General features: G+C 46.7%; 1 protein-coding gene across 1 annotated transcript in view; it reads right to left on the reverse strand.

Moving 5' to 3' along the window:
* Positions 1-228: 228 nt before the first annotated feature.
* Positions 229-22,189, reverse strand: part of CACNG4 (calcium voltage-gated channel auxiliary subunit gamma 4) — a 43,483-nt gene continuing 21,522 nt past the window's right edge. Inside the window, exons 2-4 of the mRNA XM_040582013.1 lie at positions 10,641-10,724; positions 5,492-5,632; positions 229-4,653 (exon numbers count right to left, since the gene is read on the reverse strand). Of these exons, the coding sequence (XP_040437947.1) occupies positions 4,115-4,653; positions 5,492-5,632; positions 10,641-10,724 (764 nt within the window). The 3' untranslated portion in view covers positions 229-4,114. The remainder of the gene's footprint in view (positions 4,654-5,491; positions 5,633-10,640; positions 10,725-22,189) is intronic.

Raw genomic sequence — 22,189 nt, forward strand, 5'->3', positions numbered from 1 at the left:
TTAGTTTCCAACCCAAATGTCTGGATATACCATGAATATAGCTTATCTTGGAGATTTTGTGGTCTGTGGGACCACAAGAAGAGTTTTTTTCCCTCTGACATACAGGCTTGCAGTAACATTCCCAGCTGCAATCAAACTATGTAGAAACGCAGAAAAACAAACACAGAAATCTCAGCTCAGAGAATCTGGAAGCTAAAAATCTATATACCTTTATCCACACCAAACACATACATTTAAAATGGTTTATTTAAAAAGTAAGGATTAAGTACATTATACATGGTTGTGACTATACCAGTAGAACTGAAGCACAGTGGAAATAACACTTCAGAACTGCAGACAGAAACGGAGCCTCAAGGGACATGATATATTAGCCCTTGCGGATATGTGATCCATACAGAAAGTAAAGGAAATATAAAAATAGTTTATTGTTAGTTGTATGGGCATATGAAGTGATTTCTCCTTTGACTCCTATTGAGGAGGACAAACTAGGAGGAGAGCGCTGACGATAGACCTGAAACTTTTGTTTTTCAGAAAACCGAATCTGGTCTGGTAGCTGGTTTTTCGGTCTGCTGTTACAGTGTGCTATAGGATAACACCAGAAGACTGATTATCGTTAATGGTATGATGATACCTGCAGGCCTTTTTGAGAAACGGGGGCTCATTTGTTTGGTGCTGTCCAGGGAAACCAGAGAGATGTGGAAGAACAGATGATTATTTTTTTATTTTATTTTATTTTTTTTTAACTGTGACTGAGTGGTTTGAAAGTCTGAGCACAAACTAATTCTGTAGAGAGAGATCAGCCATGAAGCAAGACACTGTTCATGGGCAGGTACGCTGCAAATTTCTCAGTTTTGTCAGAATCAGGTTTTCCACAGGAAAAGACTGATTTTTGGAGGATTTTTTTTTTTTTATTGGAATTGTCAAATGAGACAACGATTATTTGTTTTTTTGCTTTGGTTGCACAAATTACTGCGCTGCCATTTGATGTAGACCATGAGTTTTAAATCGCAGCCCCCATTCTCCCACAGGACTAAAACTCTTGTCCCTGGTATCTCCCTGTGCCTTTGTTCCCTGTCCAGACCCCGTATCCCATGAGCATCCCATGAATATTTCCCTGCTCCAGCTCTGTTTTTCAAAGATGCCTGCTGGAGCAGGAGCGGATGCTCTGGCTGGGAGCGGAGCAGGGCATCGCGCCCAGGAGAGCTGCTGTAACCAGCCCAGCTCCGGGGCAAGGCGCTCCGGCAAAGCGGGACATCCCGAAACGCTCGGCAAGACTTTTTTTTTTTTTTTTGCTGATGTGGCATAAAAACACTGCAGGTGCCTCTGCAGGTCTGACCCGGGCTGTAGCAAAGCCTCGGACTTTGGCTGGCATCACATGGTCGGTTGGTTTTAAACACGTTCACTGGAGAAAATGAGGATTAAAAGAACAAAACGGACGCGTGAAGCAAACCTCACACTGTCAACTTCCAGTTCAATGTACATGGGTTTAGAAAAACAGCCTATATCTAACTCCTGGTTTTAAAGGGAATGGTTTTATTCTTAATTACAGTAAACACGGATGAGGACTTATTTCTAACTATTAGTTTATTAACACAGTGGGAAACAAATAGTTCTGGGAAATTGCACTTGAAAAATACATCGACTATAATTAGATGTAAATTAATTAGCACTTAGTATGACACACTAATGAGACAGAAGGTTTTTTTTTTTCATTGCAAACTTCTACTTCTATCATAGCTAATCAAAGTATTTTAATATTACGAAGTCTCAAAAAGTAGGAAATAATTTATTGTTTGAAAGCATAAAGATTCTTGTAAAAAAAACCTTTCATCAAGAACTTTTAACAATTTTAGAGCTCTTTTATGTTGTCCTAGCCGAAAAGTAGGTAAAAAAGTTTTCTCGTCTGCCTCTGAATTTTTTTTTTTAAAAAGCTTGTGTAACATCTTTCTCCATAGTGTGTTGATACAGAAAGTAGCACAACATTTTCTACTTTTAAATCGTTCCCATCACTCTGTTCGCTTTAGCTGTCAGAGTTCAGAGGTTTGAAAAAGGATCCCAGCAGAGTTTTAACCTGAATGGAAACTCTTAACAAGCAGGGATGAAGGCTCCAACCCACCTCTGCCAAAATAACGATGCTGCTCTGTGAGGCTGAGGGCTGGGCAGAGCTGAACAGCAACTAGGGGAAGACTTTTGCTTAGCAATTGTGAGAATTGTGTCTTGGTTCTTGCAAGGAGAGAGGCTTAGGCAGGGTTTACCTCGGGGGGAGAGGAGGTTCAACTTGCTTTTTGGGATGTTAAGGCAGCTCCTCCGGGATTTCCCTGGAGGACTTGGTTCCACTAGCTGAAAGCCTCGTATCCAAACCACCACCGAGTCACAGGCGCCGCGGCCATCGCCGGGTAAATTAAGACTAAAGAGGTTTTAACAGTTTGGCTGAGATCACCCACCATCAGTGAGCCAAGCTTTCCAAATCATGATTTATTTTTTTTCTCATCACCACTTCTCTAGTCTTCTGGTAGCAAAGATTTTCTAGGCAAAGATGACGGGTATATTCAAAGGAATCTACAGGAATTAGATGCTCCTCTCCCGCTGCACCTGATCCATCCACGGGGAATCGGGCACCTCCCTCATTCTCATATGGCTTGGTCGAGCGGTCACTAAGATCAACGTGAGTACTGCTAAATTAAATTACCTTTGCGTCAGGCCCTCGAGGTTTGAGATTCCAAGCCTAAGTGTAAAAATTGAAAGCAGGAATTTGAAGGGGAAAAAAAAAAAAAAAAAGTATTTCAGACCTTTTTAGAAACATATGGAAGCAAAGGGTACAAATTAGTTCCCCCCTTAGGTGATGCATAGAGTTTTCTGTGGGCTCTCTGCACATAAGTAGATTCGTCATTACAAAATAAATTAAATTAGGTCGAACCATCATTTCCATCTAAAAGCAACTATACCTTGCACCATGCGGCACTTATTCATAATAAAAAGAGTTTAATAAATATCTCATAAACGGTGATTCTTTTTGTTCTATTTTAAAAAATACAAAGTTGTCATCCGTTCTGTTAACACTCAGTTCCCGTTGCTGCAGGAAGTTTTGCTAGTCCGAACGTATTAGCTTCTCGTTTTCTGACGCACATTGCTTAGATATCTTAGTTTCCAGTAGCGTTAGTGTTGCACTTGTGAAGCAGTAAGGAAAACAGGAATGCAGTCGCAGGGAACTGGCGGCTTCGCCTGCGCGGGCCACCCCGGCTCAGCTCTGCTTCTCCCTCTTGCTTTAAGTAGTCTATAGGGGCTCCTGACAGACAGCACTCAGCACCTTGCCGGATCAGGCACTAGGGCTAGTCAAAATGAGAATTCAAGTTTTCTAAATGTTAGGCAAGAAATGATATTTGCAAATATGCTCAAGTCCCACCTGTTTCAATCCTTCCCTTCCTAGGTGTTTCAAGATGCACCCACCCTTCTCTCCCCCACCTGCATTGCCCTGAGGGATGCCTTATGCCCAGGAACGGGAGACCCCCTGACCATCCCATCAGGGAGTTGGCAATGCTCAGTACACGGGTGCTCTACGGTTTCAGTAGCACAGGTCAGTTTTACAAAGTGTTGCCTTCAAAAATATTTTCTTTTTTTTTCCCTTTTTTTTTTTGTTTTTGTTTTTAAAGAGGCAAAGCTTATGCTGTGTCAAAGGAAAGTGGCTCACTTGATGAGTAGTTTGTATTCATCCTTGGACTTGGTTATAAATTATATTTGCAAGTCTGTATTAAGGGATCTCAATATTAGAAAAAAAAAAAAAAAAGTCATACAATTTTTCTGTAATCCTTTAAAACACACCGGTGGCAAGTCCTTTGTAGTTTCTCCAAGACTTTTTACACACCACAAAAGTGCAGGAACATGAACGGCCTTCATCTCGTGACACCAAGAACTGAAAGAAACAAACTCCGAATAGCTTCAAAAAAAGCTACGAGCATGTAACATCTTTATGTTGGTCCAGAGGATCTCCACTTGCTACCTCAGCACATGCCACAGTTAGAGAGGTGAGAGGGTACTTCAACATCGCTCCTTCTCTTTCATGACAGATCCATTCTCTTTCAATATTTCTTTAAAAAGCGCCAGGAAGGAAGGTTCTTCAAACAGGCGTCGTTCTCCTGTTGACCATGTTGACATGGAGTCCTTCCTTAAACTCCTTCTGAAGGAAGTTGTGAACCTGCAGAAAACTGGCTTCTTGGTCTGCGTTGTAGCTGGCAGCCGTTGTAACCTTCAAAGGCTCTCTGGAAAGAGTGTACATGGAAATTTCGTTCATGGGAATGGTGCTTGCTATCTTCATGCCAACCGGAGAAATGTCTCTAGATGGAGAAGGCTCTGTAGATCGAGAACTGGATCTGGACCTCCGCCTCCTGTACCTGTAACTTGGCATCCTGGCATAAGGAGAACTGGAAGAAGTCTTAAGGAATTCCCTCTTGGTCTTAAACCTCAGCTCTTTGTTCTTCTCGATATAAATGTTCACAGCCAGAACACCTATGGTCTCGGCCACGATAAAAGACAAGGCTCCAAAATAAAAAGACCAGCCATAGTTGTAATGGTTCTTTTTGTCCTCATCTCGCTTGTCACTTGGGTCACCTGCGTTGCTTGATATGTAGACAATGATCCCTATGATATTACTTAGTCCTAAAGACAGAAAAACATAAATCAGCGGTTATGTGGCTGGGAAGATCAAACTCAAGCCACATTACTTTCTGGACCTGAATCGTTCAAAGATTATGACCAGGAAATTTTATCACATTTATTTACTCTTTCATTTATCTCAAGATTTCGTTCATTCTTGAAAAACAAAGAACGGATCCACATCCGGGTCACGTATGCTCACATGGATCCCAAAATATCCAGCAGGATTTGTTCCCTTCATTGCCACAGCGGGGAAAGAAGTATTATATGGGAGCTCGCTAACATTGTTAGTGGGCTTCTAACATTCAGGATAATAAAATAAAAATAAATACGTTTTGAGCTCAGGGCTATGGCTGTTCACCTTGATCAAGATAAGTTCTCATCCACCTTACTGAATTTTCATCTAAATGCAGCATGCTTGATCTCAGCTTCAGGGAAAGCTATTGACAATGTGGCTGACTCTTTCAGATGTTTCTAGTGTGAAAAACGGGCTCACCTATAACAGGTGAATTTTTTTCTGCCATCGTATAAAAGAAAAGGGCCCTGGATGTAAGAGATGCCTGATTCATCTAATGTTTAATACATTTTAAACAGTGTAAAACCTGCTTGTTACTGAATTTAGCTTCCTGGTTTTCAGGAAAACCGAAAGCTTTTCTAGAATATACTTATTGTAGAGCTTCAAAATCCTATTTTTCTCTTGAGAAATTTGCTTAGTGTGTTGTTGCTCATGCCCTCGATCCAGGAAAGGGGTAAGGCACAGAGCTGCCGACAGGCTTAGCCACCCTCCTTTCCAGTTTAGAAAGGCAGCACTTCCAAAGGACTCAGTTTAAGGAGAACATACCTGCTGCAACAAAGAGAATCCCAGCGCTGAGAATAATGTTGTTTTTGCTGTTGTAAATCCTTCCTGCTCCGACACAGAGTCCTCCCAGCAACAGCAATATTGTGCTTAGGATGGGGAACACACTGGAGGCACGGACGATGCCTGGAGGGAGAGCCCAGACAGACAGGAATCATTTCAGATGCTCCTTGGGTGCAAGGGTCTGTAACTGCCAGAGTACCACGTCTCAACCCCCCCCCCCCAGCCCGCCCCGCCCCCGGGCTTTTGCTGGAATGATCACTGATTCTGCATCTCTGGGCACGTCTTTGGGAGCCAAGGCCACGCGTAGGCAGCCAGTGGGACACTGACACTCTTAACTAAGTTCACTAATTTGAGCTTTCTCCTAGGAAGCCCAGCGTTGTTGCCATCAGCTGATGCCACCGCGTACGGAACGCTTCTGGCAGAGCCATGCGGGAAGTGACAGCAAGATCCAGCATCACGCGGGGAACAGCAGTGAAAAATTCATGAGCTGGCTATGAACCCTGCGACGCGGGGGGATGGCCGGGGTGGGGGGACCGGCTCCTCCACACGTGCACAAGGTGAGCAAATTGCACCTCGGGAAGCCCGCGGCATCCGCGTTCCTGGGGAGCGCAGCTAATAACCCCTTTTTCTTTTGATGAATATTAAGGACATTGAAACCTTTCTGATTTCTGAGGAAGAAATTTTAACAAGTGCATCTCGGATGTTTGTGTTTAGCTTCCTGACAGCTAAGTAGAGTCATTTAAGATTCTGTATGCTTCAGTCCATTCACCAGCGTGGGCTATAAATTCCCTGAAAAAAAAAAACAAAACCAACAACCACCACTTCAAGCTGGCTTCCCGAGCCGGGTCACCCCAAGAGTAAGCAGCAATCAAAAGGGAAGTGGCAGTAAGGGAATGAAAGGGCCGAGAAAAAACAAACAAGCACACGAAGAGAGATGTCTGTACTATAAAAACCGAAGGGGTAAACCCTGGCAGGCATTCCAGAGAGGCAGAGTGAGGAACGGAGTGATGTTGTTATAGCGAGTGGATTTTTTTGGAAGAAGGGGAGACAAGGTGCTTTGGAAAACAGGCTTGCCCTGGGGCGGGGGGCCGTGGCAAGGCAAAGGCGCAGGGGGCAGCCCAGGAGGGTGAGTGGGTGCCAGGCCACGGGGAAGCCCGAAGAGGTGCCCCCCCCCCTCGGCACACAGGGGGGCTGAGCGCAGGGAGAGGAGAAACCCACCATCTGGCCCGACTGCTGATGCGGTGCCGGCAGCACCGCGGTCCCTCCCGGGTGCCATCCTCCTGCTGACACGCACAGCGAGCGGCGCCTGCTTCCCGAGGAGAAACAGCCAGATGTTCCAGCTGATGCTTTCTCATTTTGATGGCTGTGGCGTTCCCAACTTAGTGAATCGCTTCCTAACGATTCCCCTGGTAACTGGTGGCAAAACTCCCGCTGACTGCAAGAGGGACAGGACTGGGCATTTCGTAACGGCATTGCAAAGCCCCCAGGAGCCCCCGCTACGGGCCCAGCCTCATTAGGATGGTGCAAATGTAAAATAAAAAAAGACAGTCCCTGCTTGGGAGGCTTATGTCTGTATCGATTTGAAACAGCGAGAAAAGTCCGTCTCCTACCAAAAACTAGCAACGCCGCTGCACGTGTCCTTTACAGACGGGGCATTTTCTGGCCGGATCTAAACCCAATTCAGACAGACGCATTACTATTCAGACAGCGTCTTGCAGGAATTGGCAAATCCAAGTAGTGAGGGTGCAACGTCTTTAATCAAAAGCCCACGGGGTGCTGAGAGCCCGTGCTGTTGTCCTGGGTGTACCCACGTGTGTGGGATGAAGTAACAGTGCTTCGACTTTTGGGTCAGTTTTTAGAGTCAATTAATTATTAAAACAAGATTCAGCATCTGCCTCTGGGCTGCTGGCTGCGGAGGCACCCCAAATCCTCACCTGTCTGTTAGTGTCCTGGCAAAAGGCAGCATGGGCTTAAAATCTACCGTGGCCCACCCTCTCTGGTCGTGTCCTGTATTTTACGGCCATCCTATTTATAATGATTTCAATTAAATCAAAGATCTTTCCTAAAGTGCTTCAGTGATACCATCGGAAGGATCTTGCCAGACACACCGAGTATAGAGGGGTGGGTTGTTCTACTTGTAGCAATAATCTCCAGAGAGAATTTTTCTGTAGCAGGTAATTAATGTGAAGAGAAACAAAACACACAGTGTTCTCTTCCTGTAAAACTCTACAGTATATTTTTCGATACAACATATACTTTTAGCTCTGAAATTTAAAAGGATGCTCATAGGTACCATGTAGAATTTACATATGTCTCCTGATAGTGGTAATAAAATGGCAGCACATCAAAAAACATTAGGGCAATCTGGATTTTGCTTTCTCCCCTGCTTTTTTTTTTTTGCTTTTTTTTTTTTTTTTTTTTTTCTTGTTTACCGTCCTGTCTGTTTGCATCGGCTGCTCTGCACCGCTATGCGTTGTGACACCTCCTTCGGTGAACCGCCGCAGCGCACCATGCTGCTGCTCCCCACGGGGCTCTGCACCCCGGTGTGCTGCTTGTGCTTTTTTTCTTCTCCGAAAGGCAGGAGCCAAGCCAGCGGCTTTAAAAAGGGGACGCTACCGCACGCGGGGAAGAAGTGCGCGAAGGTGTAGACACGCCCGAGGTGCCCAGTCCCCCTCCTCATGGCTGTGCTTCTGCACCGCAGCAGAGCCCTGCCATCCTCAGGCAGGCAGCGAGGATGAGTATGGTTGAAATCCCCCCTTCTGCCAAGGGGGGGGTGGATGTGCTTCGTGCTGGCTCGGGGCAGCTTGGGGGGCGGCTGCAGAATGGCAGGAGCGGAGGGAAGCCGGGGCACACGCGTGGGTGGCAGCCCCGGGGACGTGTGGGCTTCCCATGCATGGCAGCGATCCCGCGGCCACTTGCTGGGGCTCTGCACAGACATGGGAAGGGCAGCGTGTCAGGCACGCAGGTCGGCGTGTGTTGTCACGGGGATGGTCCCCTAGGAGGGTCTCGTTTGAGCTCCTCTGCAGGCGTGCGTCGGCACTGTGGCTGTCGCTTGCTTGGTTTCGCAGGGAGCAGCCTCAATGCCAACAGGGCAAAATCCAAACTCCTGCTCCTACCTCATCCCAGACCCAATTCTCCTAAACCCAGTCTTTTTTTCACTGAATTCAACAGGGTTTTGAACCATCGATTCTGTTAGAACCACCACATTTACGTTTATCTGAAGCCTGTGTCAGACTGGCCCCTGTGGAGCAGGCTGAGACCACTCGTACTGCTCTTTCAGAAGATGCACACAGCGTTGGTCGCTTGTCTATGCCAGACAGGTGAAATAAGGGTTGCGCCCGACGTGGCCCTCTGAGAAACTTGTGCCCAGAAATGGCTAAAAAGCACAGCGAGTGACAGAAACAGCCGACTGCAAAGGTGTTGCACAGAGGGCAACACTGGGACGGAAGGGCTCACGTCTCTGGAACAGGATGCAGATACCCTCTTGCCTTAGACAATGATTCGGTCCCCATTACATATAGGGATGAGCTCATCTCTCCTGGATTTAGGTCATAACCTTTCAGTAATCTCTAAATCAGCCGTACGCATTTTAAGTGGAGCCGCAGGTTTTTTTTTACGAAGGTTAAAGTGAAGGAGTCCTGTTTGTGCCGAGTGCGGGAGGACGAGCTCTCCTCTGCTGGGGGAGCTGCTCCAGGCCGATTCTGCGGAACACATAAAGGTTGGGCCAACTGGTTCTTAACATCTGTACTTAGTCCCTTTTGAAAAAGCTTTTAGGAACACCCATCGCAAGTAGCCTTGCAAACAATTCACCAAGCTCTTGCCTTACTGCGGAGCCCGAGACTGTCTTCTCCCTTCTCTCCAAGCGCTTTTATCAAGATGCTACTTAATTCCTCTTTCCTTTACAGTCCTTTTGCTAATGACGTTTGTTTCCTAAAGCTGACTTGGCATCAATTTAACATTAGTTCCAAGGCTTTGTATGAAAGATAAATGCAGCTGTGCTCACACTCTGCTCGCCCGCCTGCGCCTGAGCACTGAAATCACGTCACCCGAGCGCTGTGACTGATCTGAATTGACAAGAGTAAAGATGAAAAAAAAAGCTGGGTTTTCTGGCAAAACATACTTTTCGTAAATTCTGTTTCTCTCTTCTTGTCTTAACAACTGGAAGTTGTTTTCCAGTAGTGAGCAGAAGGGCAGAGCAGTTCTCTGAGTGGTGTTCCAGGTAATTAACAGCAGTGTAATTGAGGAGTGTTTTGCCTCGCCGGGGGTTTCAGCCAGCAGCGTCACTCGCTGCTCCCTGAAGGTTTCCCAGCACCTTGTGAACTGCGGTTCCTTCTCTGGTAAAGGGCACTGCTTTCAGCTTGGCTGCTCAGAATGTTCAAAAGCAACAGCTAGGCAAGGTGTCCTCTGGGGAAGGGGAAATCTGCCTCAAACTTTGCAGGATTCATGAGGTTTCACGCTTGAGTTCCGCAACTTCCCATCAGCTGAGCGAACGCTCACCTGGAGGAGATGAAACCCTTGCCCTTCTTTTGAGCAACTGGGCTGGGGTACGGAACGACTTCTGTGGCTGGTTGCAGGCCAGCCCAGAGCAGCAATGGCTGGCTGGCCACGCAGGGAAGCCACAGCCTGTGTTTTGCTGAGATTTTGCTGTTAGCTGCAGAAATTTCAGCTTCCTTCCTACAGTGCAGCAATTTCACTGCAGGGGGAGGTGGCTCGGCAGCTGCAAAGGATGAGGCTTGCATAAGGGTTGAGTTTAAGCGTTAGGAAAAGCTTCCTAATGGGCTGGAACCCACTCCTCAAACCTGCTTTGATGCACTTATCAGATAAATACACCCTCGCCCATCCGGGAATAGTAGCTGTAGTTTTCATTTGGAAATTTTCCATTTAATGTTTAAAGAGTAACACGGGTGTCCCCCTGGCTGAAGAAAACCCTTGAAACGGGGGTCCCCAAGGGTCACAACTGCACCATCCGCAGCGTGAGCTGGACATACATCACCACTGCTCTGTGCCACCCAGTTTGGGCCAGTCTCTTGCCATGAATAAGACCTGGGTGGCACTCTACAGTAGAGGAACCCAGGGAATTCCCTCTGGCCTGCCTGGTAAACCTGTGCATTAGGGGTTACTGTTCACTTACGGAGAAGGTATTCTGAGCTGTCGTGGTCATAGTCATTATCTTCAGGGAAGTGGTTGATTCGGAAGCAATGTCCTTTGTAGATTCCTAAATGAAAACAAAGCAAACACGACACATAAGGAATAGAACCAGGTAGATGCGCTTCTGCCAGCTCTGTTTTATTTCCTTTCCCTCCCAGGCTGTTTAAGTAAATTATTTGTTTGTAGTGTTGGTCACTGTTTTTTTTTTATGCCATCGAGAAACCACCTCTAAGGTCACGAATCTGGGGCAGATTGGGCTGAAGGCCCTCTGAAGGAAGGGAGAGCCAGGATTCCTGGGCTCTTTTCGCCAGTCTGCCACTAATATAGTTCTCCTGAGTTTTTTTAATCTCTCTGTGCTTTACTTTATCAATGCCGTGCTTATCTTACAAACATACTGAATTCACAAAGCTGCTTTTTGTGCCTGGAGCGACTGTCACTCTGGGTCCCTGCTCTGTGGCTGGGGCTCCGTGGCGAAGCCGGGTGCCAATCCAGCACCCATCACCCCTCCTGTCTCATCCCGAGGGGAGTGCTGGCTTCCCTTATCAGAGCCGGTAGATGTTGAACAGTCTGAGGCCTCTTCAGGTACTCTCTAGGCTTTGGAAAACAAGTCCATAAATCTCCTCCTGCTGCAATTTAAAGCCACATGTCCCCCTCGAGGTTGGCTCAGCTTTTAATGGCATATTTGTTTAGTTAACCGGGAGCCTGTGCAGTAAGTCAGGGTGCGAGTGTGCGCTCCTGATACCTGCAGGAACAACGCCAGAGGGGGCGAGGTGAATCCCTCGGTCGACCAAACGAGATGAGGTTTGGCACTTTGTCCATCTGCATAAACCTTTAATTAGTATTTTGTATTATCTTCTACGATGGTTATCCATAGCCACATCCAGGCTGGGCTGCAGCTGGGGAGGTGCTGCATGGCGAGCTGCACGGGGACCTCCCCAGAGAGCGTACTGCAGGAGCGAAGCCCTGAGGTGCGACTCTGCCTTGGTGCTTTCATTATTCATTAACCAGCGCTTTCATGCTCAGGAGCATCCATCACCCAGGATGAGTTATCCTCTGCACAGGAGCTGCGGTGCTTACAGCTCGAGCTGGCAGAAGGATTTAAACCCCACCGGTTAATACTGCTTTAACAGAAGCACAGCTGCAGTCTGTAGGATATAAATGTGGATTTATTTCACTACCTATTACCGATGATTACAAAGATCTCAAAAGAATTACTAATCTGGAGGATTTAAATTGCACCCTGTGAGTGTCAACTGCAGGTTTGCTACTGTGCGTTTAATTCCTCCAGTAAATGATGTATCTACTCTAATTGCGGTAACGGCTCAGGCTTTCTCAGCACAGCACTTCAAAGGCTGTGAACAAGAAAGTGGCTGATGCCACATCTGGAGGTGACACACCTGTCCTGCCTGCCAGGTGACGGGAGCGCTTCAGCTGGGACTGCTCCTGCTGAGCACGTCTGCCCATGCCTCCCTCTGTTTGCCACCAGCTGGCTTGTTGCTCCTGATGGCTCTCCAGCAGGGCTATCCAAAATTCAGATTTTAAAGATCCCGGTGCTTATTTTTATGGCAGTTGACACAACGAAACTAATTCACTCCCAGCATAACAGGGCCTTTGAGACTGGATGGTCATTTCTTTGAGTCTCTCTGTTATGGCATGCCAGTTCAGAGGCAATACAGAGTATGATTTTTATCCTCTCCTATTGATTAAGGAAAAAATATCAATAGTCTCCTCACCCTAATTTCCTATGGAAATAGGCTTTTCAGTGACTCTGTGCTTTTGTGCGTATAGGTGGGGCCGTCTCTCAGCCTGGATGTATTTCTGCAATAACTTTTAAGGTAGTTGGTTGAATTCATCCAGAGCTGATACAACAGCAGAAGCATCACAGGGACCTGAGCTCCCACAGCTTCCATGCAGACAGGCAGGGGCATGAGCAGAGAGCTCCATCTGTGGAAAGCTGCTCTGGGAACCTACACGTCCACGGCATGTGGAGGTGGGCAACAACCCAAACCGATGTCCTGCTTCCAGAGTTAAGAGACAAGCCGTCTGCAGGGCTGGAATGCTCCCCAGCCTCTTGTGTCTGCAGCACTGATGGACTGATGGAGGGGTCTGACCCCTGTAGAATGGCCTGACATTATCCAGCCTCAGCAGCAGCTTCCCTGAGGCCACGCAGCCATCCCCTCGCCATCCCTTCCACTGCAGGGCTGCCAGGCTGCCGCAGGACGGGGCGCGCTGGCACGAGCAGCACCTGCGCTCTTCCTCTGCTATGGCTGGGACCTGCAGCTCCTGCTGCTTAGATCTGGAACCTTCCACACGACAGAGTATTAGCAAGTCCAGCAGAGGCAAAAAAAAAAAAGAGGATAATTAGTCCCAAACAGAAAATTCTAGGTAAGCTTGAGAGTTCCTTTCTATTTCCAGTTTTTAGGAATTCCGAGATTGGTCATTCTGGCCAACTTTTCATAGAAATAGCAAATGACTGTGAAATTTGGACCTGTACCAAAGCCTGGGAATCCAAAATATTCTTCCCAGTATTTCTGCTGTACTTCAGAGCACAGATATTGGTTCAGGGTCCTCTCTAGTGCCTACAGGATTTGATAGCCGCTAACAGCGCAGGCTGGATAAATGTTTTCCATAAACTTCACAGGTGTATCATAACTCAGCAGCAGCTTATTAAACTCTCAGTGAAGCTTGAAGTTGCTATCAAGAACTCTGGTGATCTGCTGGGTACTGAGGGCTCTTTTAACCCACAATGTATCAGAAACAAAATATTGCCAGGAAATGTAACAATACCTTTTTTTTTTGCATAATGACGGACTTCAAAACTCAGATTTGGGAAAAACTAACACTAGCTGGGTAGAAGCTACCGAAGCAGTGGTCAGCTTTAAAGGCACAAAGTTTGACTTGTACTTAAGCATGAAAAAACAAAAACAAAACGAAGACTTGGTGACATACCCAGCTCCCCGCCCCAGCGTGCGAAGCAATGCAAAAGAATCAAAGCCATGAAATAGAAGAGGTGCCAGAAAAGGGAACGCCTCAATTCCACGCAGTAGCAACCACCCTGCAGCATCTGCACAGGGTCCGGACTCCTCAAAGCTCTTCTCGACGGCTTCACAAGGGGATGCCTCAAAGAAACATGCAGCCAAAGGTGGCCACTGGGCCATGCTCCAGAAGGCAGACATGGGCCACTTCCACACCAGGATGTGATGTGGAAGAGAGATTTCCTTCTTCACTTGAGTATGGGGCTGCAGTCCCTTACACCCTTGGGAGAGGGAGATGGAATATTTATCTCCTACTGCTGTACCCACTAGAGAGAGATAAATAAACTGCAATCACTGCCTAACAGATACTAAAATATTGAGAAGTACTTCTGGGTATCTCTTGAGAGTAAGCCATAATATCCCACTGAGATGCTGTGAGTATTATTCCTTTCTTTGAATGATTACTGATATGTTTTAAATGATGCTTTTAGAAATACAAATATTATGAGGCATTTTTTCCCTCATAATAATAACATCTTTGTTCTGAATTTTGAGCTAGGACTTCAGGATCTGAGTTAATGATAATGAAGAGGCAGATTTTTGGAAGTGTTGCTGATGGTGTAAGGACATTTTTTCCCCCCCACTGGTTACAGTGCACTTAGCAGGCATTGAAAAAGTAAAAATTGTTTCTGACTCAGTTTTACTCTATGTTCAAGGGCTTCTGTGACAAGGTTAATACTTGCCAGTCTCACTAAGTGTTGCTCAGATAACTGTAATTACAGTGTGATGTACTCAGATAATGTGATAAGGGAGGCAACTGTAGTGCCTAAGTGAAGATTAAGCTTTGTTTTGGGGTTTGAGATCTCAAAGTACATAGAGTTTTCATCAGTAAATCAAAGTAGTGATCCTAAATTCTGATGACATACTACCTTCTCCTTGCTCTTTCTCAAGCAATCCTTTAATAATCCCGCCTGTACCACTGCAGAATAGTTCGCTGAGGGGTTAGTTTTTGATGACTGAGAGCGATGGTCGGTGCTGTAGGATGCAAACACTTGTTAACTTTGTTTGTGGCCATGCACTACATGATCACGTTGTTGTTGGCTACGTCTTCCCAACAGCCATTTCCCGTGGTTAGTATTTATCAGTGACATCATTCCCTGATGCCCTGGAAGTGTTTGCACAAATCGGCACTGGAAGAGAGAGCATTTAAATCTCGGACAATATTTGCCAAGGCAGGCTGTACTTTTCTCCCCGCCCTAATCTTGAAAGCTATATACAACAAGATCTTCCTGTAACGTTAGCGTTCGGTTGGCATTTAAAGCAGGTTTCCACCATGCAAGATGCTAGCAGCTCTGCAGCAGAGGACCCTGTCTCCCTGTCTGCGGGGGACATCCCCTTGCACGAGCTTACGGGAGGCGATACCTGATAGCAGCGGGGGACATGGGGCGAGCCACCACCTCCTTCTCCATCAAAGCTTGTGCAGCGCTATTGCTCAATTAACTACTTCATCTTCCAGCCCTCTCCCCCGCCCTTGTTGGTGAGACTATGCAGTAAGACATCGGTTTGGGGGCTTGGTTGAGGAGCCTTTCTTGTTTTCTCATTGGACACCAGACACCTGCGACCTCCTTGGATCAAACTCATCCCTGCCAACGTGCCGCATTCTTGTAGCTCTTGAGCAGCTACGGATACCCTGCGTGCACACATGCACGCTATTAATAGAGTGGAGCAGGGTTTTCTCCCGCGGGGGTTATACGGATGGAATGAGTGCTATGAATGTCAGCGGCAGAAGTGGTCGTACGGCTACAGCAGTTACCTGCAGGCAGGTAAACATGCCCCATAATTGTCTAGCCTCAAATCCTCCAACCAGCTGATTTCTTTCTGGCAAATGTGGGTCTTCTGGGATGAAGATGTGGAAGGAAATGATTTTCAAGATCATTTGACAGTAAGTGCTTGCAGGTACAGGGAATACAAGTTGCAAGGAGCTGCCTGTATATTAAACATGAGACAATTAGTAAGGAACCACGGGAAACGTGGCCTGATGCTTCCACTCATTGCACCTATTAAATGCTGTGCTTCGGTTCCAGTGCAACCGTTAGCCCGATTTACCACTACCCTTGGATATCTGAATGTTTAAATGACAAGTTTTCAGAATATATCAGCACAGGGAAGGCTGACTGACAGATAGCATCACAGACAACAAGAGAAGTGTGACATGCAGAGCGGGGCTGTGGTAACAGCGTTATCTGAACACAGTGTCCATCCGAGCATGGCGTGTGGGACAGGGTTTCCTTAATGGCATGGCTTTGCGCTCCCCTTATTTATAGTAAGTGAGGGTGTGCCAGCGCCGGACTGTGCCAGCAGAGAAGGGAAACAGTTTGGTTTTTTTTTTTTCCTTAGGAAGATTTCTCTGCTGACAAGTTCTGAAATCCTTTGCTGCGTGATTCGAGCAATAGTGAGCAAAGGAGATCAGACACGCCAAAAAATGTTTGTCTACGCAAAATTTACAGCGTGGAGCCCATCTGTGCACTGCGTTCATTTCTTTGATTTTCCACCGGCACAGCTCCCCTGTCTCCTGGACTGACACACCGCAGCGAGCGCAGCCGCCCAGTTAACTTTCTTTTCTCTTCATTCCTCTCATCGCGAACTAACCCTTGAAAAGAGGAATGGGTGATGGACCTCCTCTTACTTCCAGAACCTGTTTCCTGGTGCTGATGGTTGAACAGGGACTGTTGCAGTCCTGAGCTCCCCACTCAGGCCACAAGAAATAGCATTAGGCGTTTTCACCTAACTTGGCACTTTCTACGTTAAACAGTCCTGAGCTCGATGCTTTGTCTCCTGCTGTTTGCTGAGAGTTTCACCAGCCTGTCCTTCAGTTACCTGAATGAGCACAGCCCCTGTGAGCCTCCTCCAGAGGACCTTTAATGCTGTCATTATAAAAGAAATCATGAAGCATTGATGCAGATCATGTGCAAAACGCATCCCATGTGAATCTGCTACCCCGCGTTGCTGCTGTAACACCGCCTTCATCGCCACGGAGGATGGAGCCCGCAAAGAAGCCTCAGGAGGTTAAACACACGTTTATTGGGTGTCTGCTTTGAGAAAAGTTTGGCTGTTGTGAGAGCCTCACGAAGCTGGACACTTCAAAGCAGAGGCTGTTTTTGAGATGGATGCTCTCTGACACCCCCTGAGCCCTGCCAGTCCAGGGAATATTTGTCCATATGACAGTTTGTGGTTTTGTTTCATCCCGAAGGTGAATTCGATGAAGAGCCCTGCTAGTACCTGGGGTCCTCTACAGGTGTTGAGGCAGTGAAACAATAATCGTTTATTTTTCCTTGTAAAACTCCTTTCCTCCTTCCTCCGACTTTCATCTCGTAGCTCAGATTTCACTTGCCTCTCGTCGCGGGGTGCTGAACTGCCTACTCAAGGGCCAGATCCTGATTTCAGTGCGGTGGACTCCGATCTGTCTCACCCAGTAACAGTGATCTCAGAATCTGGTCTTCTCCCTTTGCTCCCCCTCTACTTTCCGGGCAAAAAGAAAACGATTTTAAAATGTTGAAATGTATGAAATTTGCCCCACTTTCTTCCTTAGGAGCTGTCAGCTGTAACAAACCCTTTGGGTTCTTCTTTTGATCTATTTTCAATTGTCTGGTGGGCAAAGCAAAGCTCCTCCTCAAGTCTCTTATTTTCTTATCTTCTGCTGTGACGTGAATTTCCCCCTTTCCCAGTACCCCCCCTCCGCCGCCTACAGACCCTCCGCTGCTCCCAGCTTTCCACCAGTCCCCTCGGCGCCACGTGAGTAACCACCGGTCGCTTTTACTGCCTGCTCCAGCTTACTCCTCTGGAATGTTTTTCAAGGCAAAACACCTTCGCGGTGTGTTAAACACCTCACGAGGGCTCAGAGCGCCCGGCACCAGCGGCGCCGGAGGAGACGCACACTGGAGCAGCTCGCAGCTGCTTCTGCCCACGCACTTGCAAATGAGCTGGTGCTGGCAGGGGCTCGCGCTCTGCTGTCACCCTGGCCTTTATTCTTAGCACTTGCCATTCTCTCCAAGACCGGCAAAAGCACGTTTTCTCTAGGAACAGGTCTCAGTTTATCTTGTCGTTTGACATGCTCAGTCCCACCATTAACCTCGCTTCACTTCTTCTCTGGCCTTCACACAGTGGTTAACGCTCCCTCCTGTACTTATCATAGATCTTCTGTGAGAGAAGGGACTGTCTTACACCACCGCTCTCAAGTATTTGCTCTAGGACATCAGAACCCGCTTTCCTCGACTTGCCTGTGCTGTGGCAGTGCCTGGTCTGATTGCCTTTGGCCCTCTGCAGCCTCCCCTCGGTGCTCCTCTACAAAGCCCTCTCTGTTGGAAGCAGAGGCAGCTCGCAGCTTCCCCTTTCACCATCTCCCCGCAGAATGAAGGTTGTGTTGCTCGACTCCTTGCATGGCTTTTTTCTGCCGTGGTCTCAGACTGTAGTGGAGCTCATGCTCTGCATTGCAGAAGAGCCACCTCCACTGACGCGAGTGCCAATTTCACAGCCGTAAAGAGCAACCAGCCAGGTTCCCGCTTGGGCAGTCTGACCTTCATGTCATGACCCACCACCCTTTTCTCTTCCAACGCTCTTGAATTCCCCGTGGCCCAGATGTGGTGCCTTAGCTGTTCTCCTCCAGTATCTGTGGATGCCCACCACTGCCTGAAGAAGCCAGGCACATGGGAGATGATGTATCCTGCTTCGGTGGTGAGGAAGGCTGCTTCTGGGTGGCGACTTCTAGTTTTGGCTTGAACCATTTTACTCTTCAAGCAGTATTATTTTGGCATGCTGCAATCCAGGACCTAACACCTGAATGCTGTTTTGTACAGCCTGGCAACCCATCTTCAGATTCTGGATCACCTACACCACGAGGCATCCAGGGAAATGCTCGCAGAGGCTCGGTTGGTTGTAATTCGCGTGGGCACGCACAGCCCTAGCAGCCGACCTTCTGTTTTCAGCTGGGCAAATATCATCAAAGATGTTGTGCACGTGTATTTCTGTGTAAGAAATGAACAGATGCAGAAAAGATGCTTGCCAAAGATGACTTGAAAATTCTGTCGTAACAGCCTTTTATTCCATTATAAGATTTTATTGGAGACCTTGAGTGATGTTAGAAAATCCGTGGCTGCGAAACTCATTTCCCAAAGATTCACCTCACCTGCACATCTGGGAGCTAATAAAACCCATCACAGTGTCTGGCTGCTGTCCTTTCAATCCTCTTCAGTCATTGCAAAACTGCTGCCAAGAGTACTAAGTGTCCTTGTGCTACCACAGTGAATACCAATGGTATCAGGGAAATGCAGGACAGCAGCGAAGCCGGTAAGAGTTGATTCTACGTTACCTGTTGTTTTGAGCTACTTAATTTCCATTTTCTTCGAATGTTCCTCTCATAAACCAGATAGATAAAAAGATAACTGAGGTTATTGAGCAACACTCCTATCCTTTTCCCACCTGCCTTTCCTCGGCCAAAGCAGATAAAATAGCGTGCTGCGTTATTCCGCCACCACGGCTCAGGCGTCCCCCGCAGCCCCTCCGTGCATTCCTACTACCATTTGCAATTTGCTCCTTATTAACCGTGTCTTCTTGTGCTGCTGCTTGGATGGCAAAGTGAGGGAAATTTTGGGGCGAGAGGTGTGTGCCTGTGGCTTATTTTAGCCTTTCTTGTTCTCGTTTACGGAGCTTATTGAGGGAACAGCTCTGTGTTTTCTAGGAAGAAACCCTGACGCACTTCCAGCCCTGATGTTCAGTTTGCATTTTGTAAAGCATCTGCACGGGGAAGTAGGGGCAATTCCTCAACCTGCCTATGACTTGATTTTTTGGGGGCAACGCTGGCGACGCTGCTCGAGGAACATTTTCAAGTCAGAGATAAGTTAGCCCTGCCACGGCGAGCGAACGTTCCCATGCCTGGCTCAGTCCCAAGAAACTGTCAGCGTTTCTAGTTGTCACGAGGTTGTTAACTCACTTCTCTGTGTCTGCTTTTCTATCTACCACCAACGGCCCACGCTTGCTGTGTTCTGCCTTCACACCTCGTCTCGTCCTGCATCTTCATGCCGCAGTCCTTTATCCCGGCAGCCCAGAAGTTTGGCTCATCACTCAACTCCATACTTTGCTCTGCTACCACTTTGCCAAAGCTGTTGCTGGGTGGCTGATATAATCATCCTTGTCCTTTTAAAATAAATTTGGAGCTTGGCTAGAAACCTCCATTAGAGTTCTGTAGTTGGCTTTTCTACTTTGGCTAAAACTGGTCTAACACTCGAGGAGTTGGTGTTGGCTTCTCAGGCGAGCATCTTCACCTATCACAGCTTTGAACTGAAGGTCATTCTCCAACAGCTTTCCAGCTCTTGCTTATATTCTGGTCCAAAATGCCTTAATTTAAAGAGGTACTTTAGTAGCCAGCAGCGCTTTTGGCAGTGTGTCAGAGACTAACTCGTTATTCAGAGCTGTAACTACACAGTGGCCATCGTCGCTCCGGCACCTCAGAGAGCAGTGGGAAATAAGCTGTGGTGGCCTGTATGCTAGCCAGGATTCAGGTATATATTGATTTGGACCAAAATTACCTTTTTTTCCCCCCATTGTTCTTGACATATTGTTTCCCGACATATTCACCAGTACAAAGCCTGCTCATTCAGGCAGGCTGCTGCCAGTCCATCATAGAATCCATAGACTTATAAAGACCTTTAAGATCGTCAAGCCCAACCGCTAACCCAGCACTGCCAAGGCCACCGCTGACCCATGTCCCTAAGTGCCACATCTACAGGGCTTTTCAATCCCTCCAGGGGTGGTGAGTCAACCACTTCCCTGGCAGCCTGTTCCAGTGCTTGATAACCCTTTCGGTGAAGAAATTTCCCCACCAATCATCATGAACGGGCTGAAATGCCAAATTGTACCGGATGCAGTTTGGAGAACAGACAGTCATTTTGCCTGATGAAGCGTTCATATGCTGTAAAATGACAAATTGTGTTTATTTTCACACTGTCAAACTGTGCTGTTTTCCTGTGCTAGCACAATTGGAATCAAGTTTCCCTTAAGGGATAGTTTGGGTTTTATCCATATGGTTTCCCTTACTTCAGCAAGTCATCAGTTCTCCCTCATTAACATGGTGATCAACCAGGGCTTGATGGTTTTACCTCTTATGATCGCAGCACGTCTATAAAGCCTGTATTGTGGCTCGGCGCTACCTGGGGGAGGAAATTTAAGGAAATGGACATTCACATCTCTTAAAAGTCCCTACTGAGTTTATAATATGAGACATAGTCATGGTCATGCCTGGGGAATGACTATAGTTCTTGAACTAGATGAAACATACCCAGTACAACGTGAGATGCTTTGTCCCCTGTATCTTCTGCCACTTCAACTTTCATACATGTGCCTTCTCATTCTTAATTCCTACTTTTAGACCCTCTTAAATTGCCATTTTTTCAGGTTCCTGAAATACCCTCATTTCACAACAGGTAAGGTTTGCAGTTGTCATATCACAGTCTAAAATTTAAGAAACAACTCTCCAGAATGAGGACCTGGGTGGTCCTTGGGGATGTTTGGGGTAACATGCACAGGATGCGCTCGGTCTTCTTATGTATCGGAAAAACCCTCCAGATCTAGGCAGTAGAAAAATGGTTCATATTTTCGATACTTCTTTGAGATCTCATGGTGTAGCAGAAGCTTACAAGGCATCACCTTGTAATTTAATATATATATATATATACACACATATATATTTAAATATACATTAATAATAACAATAATCATAATAATAATCTTCATCATCATCATCATCTCTGCATAAAATGAATTATTGCCTGCTCTAATAGCAGGAACATCTTCAACCTGACATCTAGAACTGAACTCTTTCTTTACAAACCTTCTTTTGGCTCACTTATGCACCACAAATTTTTTCTTATGAAGAAAAAGCAAAGGTTACACTAGAAAGTAGTGATATAGGACCTCGCTAGTTAACTGACGGGGATTGCGCAGGATATTTGGGCACTCCTGCAATCTTGTAATGATTCCATGTCTCTTCAATCCATGGTGATTCATCATAAGATGACGGCATTTAAAAAAATAGTTGGATATTGAAGAAGCAATAGGGAAATTTCACTCCAGAGATCATCTTAATTGAAGGGAATGCTTGTGGTATGTCTGTCTTCATAACGCAGTGACCTTGAGTTGGATCTGCAGGCATTTTGGAGTATGTCTTCCTCATTCCTATGCCAGCTTCTTCAGTTATACATAGAAGCTGAACCTCTAGAGATTGATCATGCACAACCAGTGATGCGGGACTGAAACAAGGCAGATGACATCGGGGAATCTAAAGGTGAGGAGAAAGGGGCATAACTGCCGAACCCTGCTGATGGCTGGATTTGGGAAATGCAAGGCAAAGGTTTCAAAAATCATCTGCATGATGTATTAGTGGAAGAAGACACTCCACTAGGAGAGGTTAGTGCGGTGCGTGTGGTCTAGTTGAATACTCAGGGCTGATGTCTAACCTTGGGAACAAACAACAGCGCGGCTGGTTAGAAAGAATAGGGTTTGGTAT

Source organism: Falco naumanni, chromosome 1 (assembly GCF_017639655.2).
Source record: "Falco naumanni isolate bFalNau1 chromosome 1, bFalNau1.pat, whole genome shotgun sequence".
In the NCBI taxonomy this organism is placed as follows: Eukaryota; Metazoa; Chordata; class Aves; order Falconiformes; family Falconidae; genus Falco; species Falco naumanni.